Source organism: Fundulus heteroclitus, chromosome 20 (genome assembly GCF_011125445.2).
Source record: "Fundulus heteroclitus isolate FHET01 chromosome 20, MU-UCD_Fhet_4.1, whole genome shotgun sequence".
Lineage (NCBI taxonomy): Eukaryota > Metazoa > Chordata > Actinopteri > Cyprinodontiformes > Fundulidae > Fundulus > Fundulus heteroclitus.
This window is the reverse complement of record NC_046380.1, coordinates 7,097,432-7,118,836: the sequence shown is the minus strand read 5'-3', so window position 1 is coordinate 7,118,836 and position 21,405 is coordinate 7,097,432. Positions and strand designations below refer to the sequence as shown.

Here is a 21,405-nt window from a genome sequence, read left to right as displayed (position 1 = left end):
ACCATAGTGCTTATTTAAGACTTCCCAAATGTAGAACAGGAGGCAGATATTTTGGTTACCAGGCTGCTCTCATGTGGAATCAGCTCAGTTTTTATCCGAGAACCACGGCAGATTTGACTAAAAACTTCCGTGCTTAGGCTTTCTTCATCTATCGTTGTTGTCATGATGCCACAGGACTCTACATTAACACATTAGTTGCAGTTATTGTCACCACTAACTGTGCGCTTTTGCTTTCTGTAGACGGCGTGGCTGATCCAGAGCTCCCACGTTTAAACTCTATCTCTTCACAGACAGAGCCACCGACAGAGCTGCTGATGCTGACGACCTTATTTACTCCCAGCTTTTCATTTCAATAGAAGTGGCTCTGCTGGCTGAGTGCTTCTGGTTTTTGGCCGTCTCTTTTATTGACGGAAAGACCGACTGCTCTCTCGCTGCCCTTAAATTAGTGTACTCTCGTTGCTTCTTCTTCTTATTATTATTATTATTGGAAGTATTCCTGCCCCAGCACCTCTGTGTGCTTTTATTTTTTATTCTTTTGAGTTTCTCTAAATTCGTCCTCTCTGCCCCTCAGCTGGCTGAGGGAGCTTCTGCTGGAGGTTTCTTCCTCTCCTCTCTCCTTACATCCCAGCTCCAGGTATGGTCATCTAGCACTTAGGTTTATTGGGACCTCTGTCCTGTTCTGGGTATTTTTTTTATGACACTATAAACTTGTACTGCCTGAATTGCCTCCTGACCACACCCATATTCCCTCATCCACATCTTGATTGGTCCGGCTGCCAGCAGCAGGCTGCTCCCCCCCCCTCCTCCTCCTCCTCCATCCCTCTCTCCTGCATCCTCCCTCCCTTTCCACCCGTTCTGTGTCTGTACTGCTCACCGGTGGATGAGTCCGCTCAGACTCTCGCCTCTCCACGGTGCATACCTCTTCCTCCTCTCGTCCTGCTGCGCCGCGTCCCCTGTCCTTCTCTGCCTTTGGAGCGTCGGCGCGGAGCCACGCAGAAAAAAAAAGCCTGGAAGGAAAGCTCGCTGAGACAACAGACAGACCCAAACGTGAAAGAGTCCCACGGGCGGAGAGAAGCAACAGATTGCCCCTCTAGGTTGCAACAGTTGCTGAAAACCGATGGCCACCTGATCGGAGACGAATTTGGGGGAAAAAAGACGATTTCTCTGAGCGACAGCGACGCGTTGGCTGTGCCCGACGCAGGAGGAACCAGCGATGCCAGGCGGCCAGAGGAGAGGTCTCTGATTGCCCTCCTGGAAAGCAACCTTTACCAACCCATCCTCTCCTCCTGTCATTCATGCTTTTGCACGACCCAAAGACCACAAGTCCTCTGCAGGCACGCATCAGACGGAGGATGTTAGTTCACAGGTAAGCTGTGAATGGGAAAAGAGCAACCTCGCGTCTGATTGGTGCAAAGATGCAGGTAAGAGCCGCCGAGCGATGCCACTAGACCCACCTGGGAAATGACCTGTGAAGACCACAAAGGGTCAAAGAGCAGGATGTATGCAAGCAGCTAAAAAAGCCAACAACAATGCCTGCCGGATGCTCTTTCCAAACAAAAACTGCGTGAACACGAAGAAAGTGAGCGTCCAACGCCTCGCCACGCTACTTTCTTTTTATTTCTTTATTCTAGGATGCTTTCTGCACCTGTGGAGCCCGCTGCTTTAAAACCCCATCCAAAGCTTTCTTTCTCCCTAACTTCAGCCGCAAAGTGCCGCCGCTTCGTCTCCGCGCCGCTTTATTAAGTGGACGCCGGGCGATCTCGTCGCGACTCTTTTTTTTTTTTTTTTTTTTGGCGTGACGTGGATCTGCCGTGGGGGCAGCTGACAGCCGTCCAAGACGCCGCGAGCCGTACTCCGCGTGAAGAATGCCCAGCCGCGCTTGGCCAAGCCGGCCGACCCGGGCCCGACGGCGGGCCTCTACATGGAGAGGTCGCAGAGCCGCATCAGCCTCTCCGCGTCCTTCGAGGCCCTCGCCATCTACTTCCCCTGCATGAACTCCTTCGACGAGGACGATGGAGGTGAGTGGCAATGCGCGCACCCAGCGACCAGGGGCGCCCCCAAAAATGTTTCAGGGTGGGGGGCACATAAACTCTTTGGGGGGTGCACACTGAAACTAAAAGCCATAATTTCAGGATTGCTGCATGTAGAAAACTGTCTTAAAGACCTAAGTAAACGCCTACTGGTATCTTTTGGTTTATTGTTGGATTTTTTTTAAGGTTACTAATGATCTAAAGTGCATAGACAGTTAACATTTTGAGTTAAAAAACCATTCATTTTTATTGTGTAATTATATTAGGAATAAGGCGTACATTTATTCATTTATTGGGGAAAAACAAAACAGTTACTAGGGCAAAGTAGATACCGGCAGATCCAAATAAAAGGGCGATAGAAGGTCAAGAAGAGCGGCTGCCTTGCTGGCTGTGCATAACGGGATGAAATGCTAAACTGATGCTACTACAACTTACACTGCGAGTGGGGGGGGGGGGGGGGGGGGGGGGGGCACCCCACCCCTGGCCACCCCTGGCCACCCCCTTGTGGCACCATTGACTGTGACGCCTGCGTTTGTGGCAGGATTGGTAGATCCAGTCAGAAAGCATGGGTCACAATGCAGCTTATTGTTTACCTGTTTTTTTTTTTTTTTTTTTAAGGCCGGTTATTTAAAATGGCAGTTTAAATCCAATACATCCACATAAGATCAAAATCTTTAAAGGGCTTGATCTGAGCTTTAAAGTCAATGCTTGACTGGTGCTGAAAGTTTAGCTGGTTAGAGAATTAATTAGTCCTCTGTGATCGTTACTCTACCATTTAGTAACAGAAAAAGCCAAACATCAGTATTTGTACAGTTAGCTGCAGACTTGCAGGCATTCAACAAAAAAACACAGCATTTTGGACTTTATAAATGTATTCAGCAATGACAGTGTATGTCACTGAAGTGGGATGACCTGATTCTAAACATTCTGTTAAAATCAAGCTGCTTTGAAGAAGTTTGGAGCGTGAGCGGAAGAGGAAGAGTCTGCTGATGTTTGATTTTATGATGATGTAATGCCTTTTGATCTGGACTGGAATTATTGCTGGATTTTGTTGCTCCTGGTCTCCCGTCACGCTAATCTCGCCTGGAAAACTGCAGGAGCAGATAATCTTTTCAGTGCAGAGATGAAAATGTATTTTTACTCATTTGTGGATATGGTGATCGTAAAAGTGAACTTTGACACTTATTCTGCACGTTTCCTTTTTTTTAAACATTTGAATAATATTTCTGTCCAGACTAGAAGTGGAACATCTAACCAAAGTGGTAAAATATCAGTGACGACAATTAAAATTAATTTGTCAACGTGTGCATCAAAATGCAGTGCTGTGCATTTTTGCCTAAATTCCAATAATAAATTTCAGTAAATTTTATTCATCAGAATAAGAAATTACTTTACTGAATTCAACTTTGCAACAAAGCTACACAATCAAGGATAAAACAGTATGTTTAAAAGAATAAGAGAAACTCTAATAAAATAGGATATAATGGGAAAATAGATTCAAATATGACAAGAATGAACAATGATAGCAATTTAGGTGATATACACATCAAATATGCCTTAAATTAAAATATGCACAGTATACATGGTGAAATACTGTTTCACAGCTATAAAAGCAGCAATTATAAAACAATCTGCCAGAGATAGGACTGATTCCCAGTGTGTCTGAGTTGTGTGTTGTGGAAGTATGATGGACTGCGTACTGAGCATGCTCAGATAGCTGGTCAGCTCCTCCTGTAGAAGGTGGGCAGGACAGTCTGAGACTCTTTATTTTTGGTGGGTTTCCTCCTTTTTAACGCCACTGCCAAAGAGTCAAGTTCCTCTCCTACACCCTGGCTGGCCTTCCTAATGATCTTGAGTCTGTTAGTGTTCTTCCGCCTCGAGCCGCTGCCCCAGCAGACAACAGCAAACAGGACAGCACAAGGCAGCGCAGACTGATACGACATGCGCCGCGTCGTTTGACAGATGTCAAGAGACCTCAGGCATCTACAGAATAGAGACGCCTCTGGCCCCTAATTGGCCGTCATAAAGCAGTAGTTCCCAATTTGTAAAGTGGAAGGAAAAAAAAAATAACACCTGGTTTCTCTAAATGGATATCTGAAATGTGTGGTGGGGGTCTTTCTTCAGTTCCCCCCTGAGTCCGTACTGTAGAATGAGCTTTTGCTGCATTCACGGCTGCAGCTGCAAGTCTGTTTGAACGAGGAAGTGGGGTGCAAACCCGGCAGAAAGCGGCTGTTTTGCATATTATCGTTGGTAAGTTTGGACTCTGCAATGCTCTTGCCCGTAATGGGTTGTTCCGCCATGCGGACACGGTTAGCAGTTTTAACAGTTGCTTCTGTCTGTACCTGGTGTCCGCACTGAAGCTGGAAAGACATCTTTTCAGTACTCTGCCCCCACAGCATGGAACAATCTTCAGAAAGACTGGAAGTTGAAGGATTTGATTCCGATTGGACATTTTAAACGATTGCTCAAAGGTTTGGAAATGAGATCTATGGTTTGTAACTGTTTTATGAAATTCTAATTTAGATAGATGTTGTTGTAAACTGTAATGTAAATTGTAATGTAATCTTTTGCCGCTATCTTGGCCAGGACTCCCTTGAAAAAGAGATTGTTAATCTCAATGGGACTTTTCCTGGTTAAATAAAGGAATAATAAAATAATAAAATAATAACAAGGGTCAAAAACACACCAATGTTACTGGTAGCCATTGAAGCAAGTCTTTCACTGACTTTGCTTCATTTACTCTTTGTTTTCGCTCTCGCTCATTCTTTGGTTCAGACTCAGCAAACCTTAGTTACTCCCCTCTCCCTAACCATTTGCAAAAATGTAACACATTATTCATCGTAGGGAAGAGAAGGAACAACACGTTCTGCCAACCTTTGGGATTTCATGTGTAAATTATCGTTTTTTTTTCCCCCCACCAAATCGTCAAGTAATTATTACCTGGCTAATGCAGGGTCCCTCATGCTTCTACAGGCCCTGCCTTCAGCAGCGTTTCAGTAGCCGAGTCTCTCCTCGATCCAAAGGTGCACACAGCAGCTGATGCTTTGTGTTGCAGAGTGTTGTGATATTTATTATGGCTCCCATGTTAATAACTTGATCAGCACTACAACCTCAAATCATCTACAGTGTCAGAGCGGTGCTTCAGAATGTGCCCCCTCCAGCAAACACATCCATTTAAAACATTTGCTGACGATGATAATGTCTTATGGCTGTAACATATATCTTGTAGTTGAGTTTTGGCAACCACATCTTTTTCTTTTCCGCCGCTCCCCTTCAGAGGTCACCACAGCATTTCACTCCCCCATCTCGCCGTGTTCCTCTCATCCCCCCCACCGTCGCACCAATGCTCCGCATCTCACCCTTCACCACATCCATAAACGTTCTCCGTTGTCTCTCTCTGTTTTGCTCCTCCCGCTCAGCTTACACATTTAAGATCCTTTACCTAACTCCTCTATTATCTCGCCTGTGCACATGGCCGTCTCTGACTCCCTAACTTTGTCTCCATAAAGCTCAACCAGAGACGTCTCTTGATGGAATCACATCTAATCATGTCCGCTGCAGTCAGTCACAAAATCAGAACATTTTCTGCCTCCCGCTCGTTTCTGGTGTCACCGTTTCTAAAAAACCACGCATCATAGTAAATCTGACTAATTATCGTTTAAACCTTCTTGCTTTTGCAGACTTTCATACCTTCTCCATGTTCTCCCTGCACCCTGTGCTCCCTACTGGCAGCTGTGTTCTTGTTTTTAGATTTGAATTCATCACAACCACACATGACATTAAAAGAGTTAGCAAACTGGAGTTACCTTTGACCAGAAGGGAAGAGTTGACCTTCAGACATTACCTGGTTTAATGAGGAGAGTAACTTTTATTTTTTTATTCAGTGCAGATCATCTTAATCTTGTCCATTTGTCAGTAGAAAAGATGTCTAACCTTTTTGTGCAGATTCGATGCAACATTGGGATAAGTGTCCGTGTTACTGGGTGAAAAAAGATACTGTTTGTTTTCGCAGGTCTGACCTTGTGGGAGAATTATCTCAATATGTTAACAGTAAAAAGAAAGAATAAGAGAAAACAATAACGTCATTCTAGAGTAGTGTAACACAGCTCACTTTTGGCCTAATGTAAATATGAATGCATTTTTTTTTTATAAACATTAGATCTAATGATAACATTTCAGCTTACCAGTATCGTGAATTCGCCATTTTTATTTCGCTGAGCAATTTTGTAGTCCAAGCTGATTAAGTGCCTAAGTCATTGGTTGATCATTACGCTGCCCCCAGCATGCTCCAAATATGGCTAATTGGGGTAGAACCCCCTGGACCTGGATTGGGGTGGGGTGTGAAGTCCCTTCCTTTAGATTTAAAGCAGCTATAAGTAACACTGAACATGACTTCAGACCAAAGTATTAGAGTTCCACTTTATATAGATCACAACTAAATTAATTACATGTGAAAAGGAAGGATTCTAAACCACGATATGTTCCCATTAAAACAAACTCAACTTAATAAAAGCAACAGGCGGCGCTCTTTAGTTCCCACAGTATGAACGTTTGTGGTTTTCTGAATTGGAAATATTTCCAAACAGACAAATAATTTGTTCTTTTAAGCAAGGGCAGTGTACCAACCCTTCTTAAACCTACTAATCTGGAGTGTGCAACAACAAGTGGGGGAGGGGCAGTCCAGCATTACTCCACTCTAAAAAAAAACCTCCCTTCTCTCCGGCACTTTCTTGTTCATCTCAATAAAGGTACTTTAAATTTAGGGATTGGTATGATAGAAAAGTTTAATGACTATTAAAGCCTTATGTTTTTAAAACCATTTATAAACTTTTCTACTTTAATACCAGTAACCTATCCATGCCTAGTGTATATATATATATATATATATATATATATAATTTACATGATGGTATAATCTATACATGACTGTGTTTTCTAACAGATAAAAAAATAGTTCAGATCCTTACCAAATTACTCCCTTTTTCATTGCTTATATCAAACATAATGTTGAGGCTTTTGTTCTTCAAGTTTTGCCCGTTACAAGTGATATCACTGTGTCTGGACACACAAATTGTGAAAAGCATATGTCACTTCCTGTGCCCTGGTGCTCATGCAGATCCTCAGGTGAGACACACAGATTTGTCAGAAGTGTATGAGGTAATCAGAGCGAAGCGGCAGGCCGTGGTTTGTGGCTCTCAGACTAATTAAATGCTAATATGGTTGCTGATTGTGGCTGACTGCAGCTAAATAGAGGCCTGATTGCAGGTTAATTCTCACTCTCCGCCTCTCTGTCTAAGTGTCTCTTTGTCAGACGTTCATTCTCTCCGAGTCATTTGCCCACCCTGGTTTGAAAACCCGGTTTGCAGGTTAAATCTGTCCTTCCTTCACAAATTGCCTTTTAATTGCTTTACCACTTGTTTTCTCTCCACTCCCATTGCTCTCCACGGTCCCATTCACGCTCGCGTTAACACCCGTCTGGTGGAATATTCAGAGAGATGCGGCGAGAAGAGAAGGTTTTAATGCATCAGACATAAAATGAGATCAAGCACCTCAGAACACTCTTAAGGGGGCCTGGCCAGCTTGTGGCTACATCTTAGCAAGATGTACGAGAAAGGATCCTCGACCATAAATAAATGATCAACCACTGGTTTGTGAACCGCGAGTTTGAAACCCACATTTATTTATACTGCCATCATGACTATGAGCTTTCGGAGCTAGAAAATATTCATGTTCACATTTTATGGCACATTGATTTTGGTCTTATATCTATATAGAACCGGTTTTATGGTACTAAAGTCCATTCTTGTGGCAGTGAAAAAAGAGAGACCCGGCACTAGCACCCGGTGTATAAAAGGTACTTGGATTGAACTTAAACAGCACTATCAAGTTATCCTGACCACTTTTAGACTAGAGCAGAGGTCTGCAACTTTTACAATCCAAAGAGCCATTTTGGCTCACGGTCCAGCTATGTAATATTTGATTAGAACTTGACAAATGTCTACTATAGGTAATGGGTTGTCCTTTGTAAACAACCAACATTTTATTTCTATTTTTAGGTTTTAAAGAAGAATAACATACATGTTTTGCAAAAAAAATAGGATGGACACATTTTCTTGTATGTGTTGTAAGAGCAGGAAGAGCTCTTTTGGTGACAGACTTCTGCATCTTAGATGCTCAAAGGAGCGCTTCCGCAGGTCCTTCATCCCAGCTGCTGCTCCCAACAACCCCAAGAAGTGTTCGCAATCATGCTGATGGTTCCACAGGTTCTTAGTTTAGTTTAGCTTATTCAACCTGGAACACAAATAATATACAAATAATAATCAAGCATCAGTGAACAGTCCATCAGTTACATTCTTTAAATAAAAATTCAAATCATAAATTTTACAAAGATCGAAAAGGTGTAGGCTGAAGCTTATAGTGCCTACCCTTTAAATCTTAATTTCTGATAACTGTTAATGCTCTTTAAGGCTTCAGAATAGAGTTGCATGCAGAATACTTCAAATCAATAATAATAATAATGTCCTTATCATCAGTTTTACTATTATCATTCCATTGGGTTCCATTTTATTAATATGTATATGCAATGCACACATGCACACTTTTTCTTGATCTGATCATAAATCACTTACACTGTCTGTCTCTCAGATGCTAATGTACATTAGCACATGCTTTAGCCACTCTGAGGTGTTTGCTTGTACAATCATGCATATTGCATAGTTTTGTCTCACATCGTTCTGTAAATCTGTTGCTGTCTTTCCTCTGTTTAACTCAGACGTTGCATTTTTATCTGACTATTATTATTCGTATGATCAGTTAAAAATTGCACTATTTTTTTCTCCCTTTATTATAAGTTCCTTATCATTTGCTTTAGAACTTAATTAGCTTTTAATTAATATTACTTAATGTGGTGTAACTCTGTCTATGTGTTTTTGCCACCGTCACACCCGAATTTCCCCACCGTGGAACAATACAGGCATTCTATTCTATTCTATTCTATTCTATTCTATTCTATTCTGTTTTTCTCTGAGATGTTGATATTTTTTAGAAAATTATATGAAAAGAAAACAGTTTTCAACAAGATAACAAGAAAAATAGATATAAAATAGTATAACTGGTATTATTTTAGAGTACTATTTTTAGAGTTTCTGTTGTGGACATCTAATTAAATTATTCCCTGAAAAAAGTACTAAAAAAACAGTTAAAACCTGAATTTCTTATTATATCTATGTGTAATATTTGCTGATTCTTTATAATTTTTAGCCAGAGTGCTTGAGAGCCATTGTGGAATGTCCAAAGAGCCACTTTTGGCCCCAGACCTGCAGGTTGCAGACCTCTGCGCTAGAGTCCTACACACCCAGCTGCTTTCACAACATCTGTCACTCAGACAGATGGCTGATATGTTGGAAAAATAAATGTACCAAAAAAAAAAAAAATCACAACTCGATGCAAGCTGATGCAGTGCCACAATTTTTAGTTAAGCCTCACTTAACTGATCAAGCATCAACCTAAACAGATTTCTAAAAAAACAAAAAACAAAAAAAAGCATTGGGTAGCGTTCAGGTGACTTTCTCAACTACTGATATAAACATAAATAAGCATAAAGATAGAATATTAATGCTCATGCCTCTGCGCATCTAACCGATCGCTCTCACACGCTGCCTTCTGTATGTGTTATCTGGCACCTCAGGTGTTTGATTTCTATGTGACAGACTGACTGTTGAGATGAATCACCTGCGTAAAGTCGTAAATGTAAGACATGACAAATTGAATGCTCACTCAGGCAGGCATCGATCCACCCGTTTCATCCCCCTGACTCCACATCAGCATTCAGCACCTGCTAATCTGGGGGACAAATGCCCCCTTAAAAGGAAAAGGTTTACAGAAATCTAATAAGTCTCGGAGTTTGGTGTCCTCCAGACTTTCTCGTATTCCGCTCCTGATCGTTGGTTTTCACACTTTCCTGTTTCAGCGTAGACTTGTTGCAGTCAGCTGTGCTTCTGTACATGATAATGGAACGAGAAAAGAGTGAGAAGTGTTCAAATTTAGCACAGTGAAGCATGCATGACTTCAGTCGGTGAAAAAAATCTAAGCTCTGTGTTGCTTCTGGATTTCTTCCTGTTTGGGGCTTAAATTATGGCGTAGGGTAGTATATCCACGATTCAGGGGAGAAAAAAAAAACACAACCATATAAAACAGTTTATAAGGAATTAATATATTTAATTTTTTAGGATTTTCTGAGTTTTTTTGTTTGATGGTTCTAGGATGAGCCTGGAAAAGGAGGGTAATTAATGTTTGTTTATATGCTGTTAACGTGGGGCAGTTTTTAGGTGAAACATTGTGACAGCCTGATGAAAATATTTGGACAGAAATTCTTTTAAATGCTGAATTGCATTATTAAAAAAAATAAAGATAATAAATCAGTGCAGAACCATGTCATTTGTATTTGTACCGTTGGTGCAAATATACATATAAGAAACCATAACGCGTCCCAGAGAGTGGTGGCCTAGTGGTTAGAGCAGTGAGCTTGCATCCTTTGAAGGCTGCAAGTTTCTAGATTTGAATCCCCCAGGCTGCCCCTCTGGTTCCCTGAGCAATGCCCTCCGCCCAACAATGCCCCCCAGGCGCTGCACAGTGGCTGCCCACTGCTCTAATCTGATGTTTTGATTTAGTAGAAACAGAAATAAGGGAGTTTCTGGGAAATGGATGTGACAAGAACGTCTGAGAAAAGAGGAAATAATTTCACGAGAATTTCTTACATGAGAAAAAAGCATTATTAAGGCTTTTACCAAATATATTCAGTCAAAAGCAACTGAAGGTAATGGGTTATTAATAAGGTTTCTGTGAAAACTGTAAAACTTCAAAATGTGCACAGCACTCAGGCCTCCGAGATGATTCACTGTTTTAAACTGGAACAAGTTTGGATCCTAAAATAAAACTGGTGAAGCCATAATAACTTGGCCTTGAATTTTCTAGAACATTCATCACGCATGCTCTGATATTTGCATCCAAATTGTAATAAATCGTCATGTCAATATTCCCGGAAGAGCGTTGCTGTCTGTCCAAGTTCTGCAATTCTGAGTTTTTCAGGGATGCAGACAGATAATGAAGTCAAAGGGCTAAATAATGTTGCCTGTCACTAATGAGGGTTTCCCAGTTTAGTTGACATGGAAGTGTAAGAATCAACTCTTCCTTTGCGTTAGGAACTTACTCTGCAGCATCAAGAAGACCACAAGCCCTCATTAAGTTCAGTTAGGACTTCATCGTAGTAACGCACAGGCCACTTTTTTCCAGTTTCATGGCCTGAAAAAACACAGACTGTGCATGCAGACGAATTGCCTTAACAAAAAGTAGCTAAAACAAGAAAAAAAAATATTACATGTTTTATTTTACTAAAGTAAATTTCCAGAAATCATTATATAAGTTATTATAATTTATTCTGTAACCCTTTTTGTTTGGCTTGAACTCTCCATATGTAATGTGATTTAAAAAGTCTCAGCTGATTAGCTTTTCTTTTCTTAAAAAATGTTTTTCCATATGTTTGAAATGTCAGCAATTTCATATTATCTTCATGTCTTTATGTTCTTTATTGTTCTAACTTTATTTTCTGCTTTTCTAAATTCTCACGGTGGACGATCACATGCAGAAAGAGAAGCAAAAAATAAATAAAATAAAATAAAATAAGAAAAACAAGTAAAGCACAGCTGAAAGGCTTCTACCCACCAGGGCTTCCATGAATGTGCTTAATGACATACGACCAGAAAATGAGACAGAAATACATATGAAGCTGATGGCAACGAGTTACTGTACAGAGATGAAAAGATGTCAGACTGAGTGAAAACAGATAAGTCTCTTGTGGGCTTCTGAGCCGAAGAGACGACCCAGAAAAGTCAGGATTAAAAAATGGACTGCTTGGAAAGGAGGTCTATTCTACAGGGAGCTAGAGAAGGAGGAGGAGGAGGAGGAACGAAGGGGCTGCAGGTGTTCGTTCGCTACGCGGAGCATATACGGCGTCCAGGAGGGCGTTTCTGTTGTGTGTTGTCGTTTAATCCAGAAACAGCAGCTGTGCTTGTTTCCCACCGTGATCTCCAAAAGCTGCATAACGCAGCGGAGCACATCGGCAGCCCCACTTGCCACTGAGAGGTTCCAGTTCCTCACTCAGACATTAAAATATACAACACAGAGAGCATGCCGGTGAGCACTAACGACTCCTCAAGTGCTTCGCGCTGAACGCTGCTTACAGAAAAGAAACCAAACAAAGATGTGGGTTATTCCAGAACAAATTATGGATTCTTAGAGCGCTCTGACTGGTACATTTTCGACTAAATATAAATAAAATTGCATTTTGGTGCTGACCTTTGCCAGATTACTTTGTTTCTGAAATGCAATCAGAGGAAACTCAGGATGTAAATCCTTCTCTTTGATCCAACAATATATATATATATTTCAATCCTCAGCATTCAGCCCATCTCCTGTGAGCTGCCATCAAAATCCTGCTGGGGGAAGTAAAATAAACCCTGCCCCATATTTTAACGGAAAAGAAACGTTTAAATGAAAAACTAGTTCACAAAACACCAAAATCACATTTCACAGCAAATCATTTACCGTTCAGCTCCTTTGTAACGGTGTTGATTTGTTCAGCGTGTTATTTTTAAAAGGAACTTGAATAACTGTTAATTTAATAATTGCATAATTGATGTTAAACCTTTTCAAAGAAACACTAGTTAACCTGTGGTTGCAAAAAACAACAAAAAAACCCCCAAATAATCAGCCTCCCGCCACCAAGCCTAACAGTTTTATATAGGTGTTTAATGCTGATATGTACATTTTCCCCTTCGCCAAACCTGAGGCTGTGCTATCCAGCTAAATATTTAAATTTCTTTCAGATGCAACATGTAGTTTGAGGTCACTGCTGATGTCTGTCCCTTTTGACGTCGTGTTAATGCGCACCTGTATACTGTGGAGCAGGAAGTTCCCCCTGTGATGACCAGTAAATCACATTACCTGTCTGCTGCTTTGCCTCCTAAAGCCTACTTTTGGGTGATTTAGAAAAAAAGACAGAGGTGGGAATAATATGAATAATATGAAACAGCAGCGTAAGACGTGGACCGGATAAAATGGAGGCCAGAACGATGCGCATCTGTCCTCTGACTGCCAGAGCCGGAAGTCAAACTGACACAAGCTTTCCCCGGAGACAGCGTCAGAGAAGAGAAGCCCTAAGATGGCTCTTTAAAAGTACCATTACTAAATGATTCGCTCAGTGGCACAGCTGGTGAACAGCCATGCTTTATGTTGCAATGACAGGAAGTCTCCAGGAGAAAATCTGAATATGTTGATCCGACACGCATTGACGTCCACGTCCTATTGTCTCTGATGGCAGGTTAAATTCTCTCCTTCTGCTCGAGGAGACAGAACATTGTTCTGAATTGTCTTTTTTGGAGGGGATTAAAGATTTAAGATTAAAAGAAATGTATTAGAATACCTTTTTTTTGCCATTCATTATTCTCTCTTTTTTTTCTGGACTCTGTCTTCTCAGTTTTGTTGCCTTCTCCTTTGAAGACTCTGCTTTTCCGTCTTCTCATTCCTCCTGCTCTCCTGTGGAACCATCTACGCTGCTTATCTTTCCTTATCCTCTTCCCTCCCTCTTTTCTCCTGTGAGCTGACTCTTCCCCTTTCTCCGCCACCCGTCAAACACGCCAGCCGTTCCTCCAGTCTGACAGCTTAGTGTCTTTGCTCTTGTATCTCCAGACTTGCAACAGCAATCTCCCAGGGTCTGACCCGCTGGACTCGGCGCATCACAATCAACAACATAACATCTTTAATTGATAGATACAGTCAAGAAACAGTAGATCTTGATTTGCCACAGTACCACCATCCTACCGATGGCGTTATTTCTGACTCTTTGGTAACTTCATTTTTCTGCCACTTTTTTTCAAATGACATCAATTTCTGTTACTGCAGCTAGTTTAGTGTTTACATCTCTCTTTTTTTTCGTACTGATCGCTTCTAAGAGTTGAAAACTGGCTCATTTTGATTATTGCGCAGTCAGTGCACTGTACATAATGAGTCCAATTTGCTATTAATGAACACTGAATATTTACCATATTTACTGTGCTTATCTTTGATGTGTGTGTGAAGGAGTTGAACTGGCTCAATGGAAGTGTTTACCAAATAAATAAAACTGTCAGAATTGTTAATAATGTCTCTAAAAGGGATGCTTTTGACCTCTTAAAAAGTGGAGATTTGTACTTTGTGCTGTATTTGCATTCAGAACAGCTCTCTTACCAGTAATAAATAAGAACAACTGGCAGTTTCTGGCAACTACACAATGAGCCTTATGGCCGTCAAAAAATGTGGGAAAACATACGAGAGTAAAATTACAGAACAAAATCACAGAAGATTTTAATTTAAAGGTTTTTCCTCATACATCATATATGGTATAATATAGAGGCTCAAAGTTATGGTGGGATTGTATGAATATTTCACGTACCAGATGGAGTTTTTGAAATTGAATCTTTAATAAAATATGTATTCTTACTCTTACTTTGGTGGATTAATTTATAAGGGAGAACTTGGAAAGTTTGCAACTTTCTTTTTAACACGTCTGGTGTCAAAAGAGGTAATTTAATATAGTCTTAAACAAAACACAGATGTGTTTTTATTTTACTTTAGGTGCAAGTAGCTTTAAGGCTCTAATAAAAAATGTAAGCACCTCTGAACGGAAGAAATCCCAGAAAACTAATATAGTTTTGTTTTCTCACTCACTTTATGCTAATTCAATACATCATCATCTTGTAAAGCCTTTCTATAGCAAAAAAGACAGAAAGAAAGAAAGAAGGAAATCTAAGATTTGATTATTACTACTATTAAAAAATGTTTTGTAAAGCGGCTTTGAGTGTCCAAAAAAGCACTATATAAGTTTTATGTATTATTATTATTATGATCAGTTAATTCAACATTAACTTGAGATTATTTGAGAAACTATAGTAAAATGTTTTTTTCTAACTTTAATAGCAGCCTGTGGGTTTCTTCCCTGTACTGCATGACAACTGCAGCGTACTGAGGTCATCACTATATAAAAGTGTGGTTAGTTTACAGTCTAACCTGTATCTAGCGAGTATTAATTTATCTTTAATACAATACTGGCGTCAAGTTTGAAAGCCAGAAGTGAGTTTTAGATGCTATAAAAATCGACAGTGAAGACACTTGATTTGATCACCAACATTTATATTTATTAGATGGAAATGTTGAACTTAAAAATCTGCATCACAAAAAAAAAATATACCCATGATCCTTTTTGTTTCTGACATTATTAATTAGATCCGCTTTCTTGAAGTAACAGCAGATTATCGCATGGTCTTATCAAACCTAATAAATGAAAGTTAATTAAATCTGATAGCGCTTTAATTTGCTGACATCATACCTCCCATGCTTTCTGACAAGCCTTACATCTCAGAGTACGTCTCGCCACAATGCTTCGTCAGTACATTATTCAGTAAGAAGTAGATTGCTTACACTAATTCAATTCTCTGGTGCATACCTTTGTGCGACTTTTACATGGGGAGGAAAAGTGCATTATCCCTTCTGGTGGCGTTACGCACTCCCAAATGACACAGCTATGATGCAACCATTTCCCTGAAGTGGAGAGGCATAAGGCTGTGCAGGCTGAACTGATGGCTGAGCTGTAAAAGAAGCACTTTCCTCCTCAAGCAGTGTTTTATGGCTAAATGAAGCCTCCACCGGCGGTTATTTAGCAAGATGTCTGTTCCTCACAGAGCTTATGAGTGTTTGGAGCACATTCAGAAGCATTACATTTGCTTTCCTTACGTAGCTTAAAGATACAAAACACTCATTTTGCCATTGCTCTCAACAGAGCCCTTAAATCTTTGCACAGCTTGGTCATTCAAAACTCGCAGTGTTCGCACATCAACGTCCGTGGACGAGTGAATGTTTAGTCTCATGCAAAAAAAATCACAGTTTTGAACTCGTAAAAGAAAACTGAATACCCACCAGGAATTTTCTATAGCCCAAACTATAATAATACTAAATATAACTGTAAAATGACAGAGGCTTTATGCTGACAACCACCTTGGTGTGTTGCCTTACCTCACACCCAGAACCCATTCGACGTCCTTTGGATAACTTTGTGTTACAGCGTTTCCTCCTGTTTGGAGTGCTTATATTTGAGAAACCAATGTTTCATGGGGCTTTGAGATATTTACGATGCGCAGTAACTCTTTTCACCCTGTGGGGGCATCACTGGTGGATGCAACTGCTCATCATTTGTTATTCCTGAGTCCTTTTGGCTGCTTTCTTATTCAGGGGTCGCCACAGCGAGAAGTTACATCTTCCACGCAGAGTTGGGAGAGTTTTTATGCCCCTTATAATGCAGCAGGTATTTCAACTCAGTTCCCCTGTGTCAAAATCGCAGCTTAGCCCATAACACCACTTGCTCATCGCAAGTCTCAATGCAACCTGCTATGGAGACGTCAAAACTTTAGTGCCTTTTTTTTTCTCCAGTCGGCTCCACAAATCTATGTCACAATCAGTGCAAAAAATGGAATTACAATATTGTTCTCCTTCTCCAGATTATGGCTATGCATCCATTCATAAAGCACCTTGTATTACTTGTTTTCAACATAATGAGTGTTTAAAACCTCCCGAAGAACTATAGGACATCAGCAGAGGATGGATGAGGTCAGTAGGGCAGTTCTCTATATCAGTGAACCACCGTGTTTCAGAATAAACAGCAGATTGATGATTAGACATTGCTAGAACAGCTCCTTTCACTCTCGCTATGGGAGTGGGCATTGGTCAAGCAGTCTTTTATTTTTTTTAACGTGTCCTGTCTGGTAGTGTAGCGTGAAGAATTGCTGTCTTAATGCCAGAGGGAGCGCAGCAGATGTGACTTTCACAAGTGGAGCATTACTGCCAAGCGGTCCTTTTTAACACGCAGGCTCGCTGCTATGTAGGCAATAAACTATTTGTCCAGTGTTGAATTCGTACAACGCTTCACCAGCCTTGTGCAAATTTCCAACCGTGTTGATAATAACAGCCTTTTTTTTAATTTGGAGCAAGCCACTGATGTATTGAACACATTCACTACTTGCTTTCTTCTGTATTCCTGCGTGTCTTTTCAATTTGTAAGGGCGCTTATCTTTACTCTGGGGATGTCATTGCAAAAGTACAACAGGTTGAAACAAGATAATGCAAACAAAACCATTTGACAGATTGTGGACCTGTAAACTTGTATTATTTTTGTCCAAAATTGCAAAAAGAACAAAACAACAAAAGATATTTATCCTGAAAATTGAGCTACTCGTGGATGTTTAGTAGATAAAGATCAAATTTATTTATATAAAACCTTCCAATAATGCCTAGAATTGACTAAAGTGCTTTACAAAATAAAACAAATAAATACAGAGCACAAAAGAACAGTTAAAATGCAACCACAATAAAAAGAAAAAAAGACTATAAAAGTAATAAAAGCTAAACATCAAAAGCCTTTTAAATGAATGTGTCTTAAGATTGGCTTTAAACAAGACCAGTAGAAGGTATCGTTGTACTTTTCATCATCTGTATAGAAGGGACCATTAAATTAACCTAATTGCCTATGGTTGTGTAGACAGGGATGCATGTGACTTGGTGCTTTTTGTGTGTACATCTGATGTTATTTCACTGGAACCACCGGCACAACTGGTCCACCTGTCAATGGGATTTGCTCTCCCTTGCAGCAAAAACTGAAAAAAAAAAACAGTTTTATTGACTAGCCAACAAAATATTTTAGCAGCTTTGGGCCATTCGTTTTGTTGGAGAATGCTAATCTAGAGATCACCTCTGGCTGCCAAGTTCTGTTAGAACGAGGGCAACTGGAGCTGGATGACACAGCAGGGGAGATCATTATTCTATCCTAAATAGTTTAAAGTTTAAATAATTTTATAGGGAATGTTGTGAATGGCCCTTCACTTCCTGTCCTCCATTTTGGTTTTATTTGTGGGAAATTTTGGGTCAGTTAACTTTGCAGAGGAAAATTTGTGTTGTATTATAAATCTGTCGTATTTTGATCGATAAAGAGGACATTTATCCCAAAATATAAATTACAATCTCCTTTTTTAACTTAATTACATCGTTTAAAGTCATTAACGTTTGAAAGGAAGAACCAGCCGAAAACCTCATGGTCTAATTCTTCGTCCTCTGAACTCAGTCATTTTAATAAACTGAGGTAATCAGCTTACTAAAATGCCCCAGCGACAGAGCGCTTGGTTTTCAGAACAGCAGAAACATGTCGTCGTTCTTTTATTATCGTTGCTTATCAATGCTGTCAACCCCTTATTTGATCTCTTTCTATCTTCGTCTTCTTCTTCGCTCCACTCACTCAGGCTCTGACTTGTACTTATTCATTTGGGCTCCATCTCTTTTGTGTTTTGCCGTCTTGACAGTTTCATTTTTCTGCTCTGGGTCCCTCCTTCTCTTCCTGTTTGCCTCTGCCTCTCTCTTTGTTTCTCTGTCAAGGCGTAGCCGCTCTTCCGCCTATGCTATCTGTTTGTTTCCTCTCAGAATAAAAGAGTTTAAATCAAAGCATTTAGAGGCTTCTGGTTTACATTATTTAATGTGTTTTAAATATTTCAGCATCTCCAGGTGAAGAATAGAGAGACATTATGATGCCAGTGTCCTGGTAGCTGCCACCAGACTGAACCTCATCCCAAACAGGCTTTAGGAGAATGAAGATTTATATTATTTTACCCACTGTTTAAATAACCTCATATTCATTCAAACAAAGGTTGCTACAGTGCATATCATTTATGGAAATAGAAATGCACGATTTAAATTTCCCATTATGGAAATTGAGAAATGTTATTCTTAAACTAGAATACCCTGGCGTGTAGTTTTTGAAGCAAAGAGCTTTTCTTTGTCCATCTTGGACATAAGCCTTGATAATTCAGTTTACTAAATGAAACAAGTAGCAACATACAGGACCAATAAAGAGGGAAAAGGTTCACAGAGCTGTCAATGCATCACCACTCGGTGCATGCTCCAAAGGCGGCTGGGCAGATAGCATCCATTACGGATGCAGCTTTCAGGAGCCTGAAGGCCATTGGTTGCTTTTTGGAGCGGGAATGAGGTGGACACTAGCATGGAAGCAGTCAATAGCCTTTGCAGAAGCAGCAGACAGATGCTTTTCCACCTTGGATCCTCTAATTCTAAGTCCAAGCGTTTGTGGCTGCAGTGGCAAGATCTGGGGCATTGGAGGAATTACAGAGAGGATGTGGGGAAGAGCTTTGGGTCGCTGGTGCTGTTCAGTAAGCAAAACCAGAGCAGTGAGACATAAAAGGAACCAGAGACAAGATAATAGATGTTGGTCACATCCTGTTTGCACCGTTGATTTAAACCTTAAACCAAAAATGCTTCCAAAAATGTGTCTTTTGCCACTGCAGAAAGGGAACTAAAAGTAAGTAAAATTCTCTTGAAATCAGTGTATTTTTTTTCCTTGATTAGACCTGGTAAATAAGACTATTTACTAATGGAATAAGATTTGGAATAAGATAGGAACAATTCAATCTTATTTCAAGTGCAGGGTATCTATTTATCTTACTTTAAGGGTAAACATACTCATTCCATTGGCAAATAGATTTATTTAGCTCCTCATATCAAGGAGAAATACACTAATTTCAAGAAGTTTTTACTTACTTTTAGTTACCTTTTTGCAGTGTGGCAGCATGTGAAGGTAGAACATTTTGGGGCTAACATTATTAAAAGATGAACAAAGGTGGAATAAAATAATCATGGGAGTCAGGCTTTCCAAGTCAATTTAAGTTAAAATCGGCTTGTCCAAACTTCCCATAATTGCTCTTCCCAATCATATGTTAGTGTATTTATTTATTTCAAAAACGAGTAGATTTATTCTTGCAACTTTATTCTGGAAGATCTGTGCTAATGAGCTAAACGCTAATGTCCTGTTCTCTAACAATTTCCCCAGAGCATTTTGTTTCCTCTCATCACCAACACTGCAGAACTGTTGCTGCTCTGGCTATGGTGCAGCTTTCAGTGGTTAGGGCTGCATGATGTTGGGAAAACATGCAATATGCGATAGCAAGGGTGAATGTTGCTGCAGCGATACAAATTGATATAAATAAACAAATATTATAAAAGTGTTCATGTGTTTCTGCTTTGGGTTTTTAGGTCTCATAGAGAGCATAAAAAGTCTGATGATGCCACAACATGCAGCAGACGTCCGCCAGAATTACCTTCTTCCATAAAACCTTGTTCTCGAGATGGAAATAACACTTCAGACTCAGACTCAGACATACTTTAATAATCCCAGGGGGAAATTTTTTTTTTTTTGTTTTAGCAGCTGCATATACAGATATATATTCATTATACAGAGTGTATGTGTGGTGTAGCCAAAGATATTACAGGTATGGGTAGAATGCACAATACTTAAATATTGTGTTAATACTTAATTCTAATCAATTAAATTTTATTTAAATAGCGCCAAATCATGAAACATGTCATCTCAAGGCACTTTACAAAGTCAAGTTCAATCATATTATACAGATTGGGTCAGATTATACAGATTGGTCAAAAATGTCCTATATAAGGAAACCAGTTGATTGCATCAAAGTCCCGACAAGCAGCATTCACTCCTGGGGAACCGTAGAGCCACAGGGACAGTCGTCTGCATTGTCCATGGCTTTGCTGCAATCCTTCATACTGAGCAAGCATGAAGCGACAGTGGGAAGAAAAATCACCCATTAACGGGAAGGAAAACCTCCGGCAGGAACCGGGCTCAGTATGAACGGTCATCTGCCTCGACCGACTGGGGTTACAGAAGACAGAGCAGAGACACAACAAGAGAAACAAAAAAGCACAGAAGCACACATTGATCTAGTAATCTGTTCTATATTAGATGGTAGTAGCGGGTGAGCCGTCTTCTCTGGATGATGTCACAGTTAACAGAACGCCAGACCAGGTGTACCTACTATGAAGAGAAAGGAGAGAGAACAGAAAGTTAAAGCAGAAATGACAACACATAATGCATAATTGAAGAACAGTAGAACTCTATAGAGTAAGAGAAATAGACCCTGATGTCCTCCAGTAGCCTAAGCCTATAGCAGTAAAACTATAGAGATAGCTCAGGGTAACATGAGCCACTCTAGTTATATGCTTTGTCAAAAAGGAAGGTTTTAAGATTAGTCTTAAAAGTAGACGGGGTGTCTGCGTCACAGACCAAAACTGGGAGTTGGTTCCACAGGAGAGGAGCCTGATAGCTAAAGGATCTGCCTCCCATTCTACTTTTAGAGACTCTAGGAACCACCAGCAGACCTGCAGTCTGAGAGCGAAGTGCTCTGTTAGGAACATACGGGGTAATCAGAGCTCT

General features: G+C 40.3%; 1 protein-coding gene across 1 annotated transcript in view; it reads left to right on the top strand.

The window, feature by feature from the left end:
• Window positions 1-814: 814 nt before the first annotated feature.
• Window positions 815-21,405, top strand: part of rims4 (regulating synaptic membrane exocytosis 4) — a 47,689-nt gene continuing 27,098 nt past the window's right edge. The window contains exon 1 of the mRNA XM_012869528.3: window positions 815-2,018. Coding sequence (XP_012724982.1) covers window positions 1,922-2,018 — 97 coding nt within the window. The 5' untranslated portion in view covers window positions 815-1,921. The remainder of the gene's footprint in view (window positions 2,019-21,405) is intronic.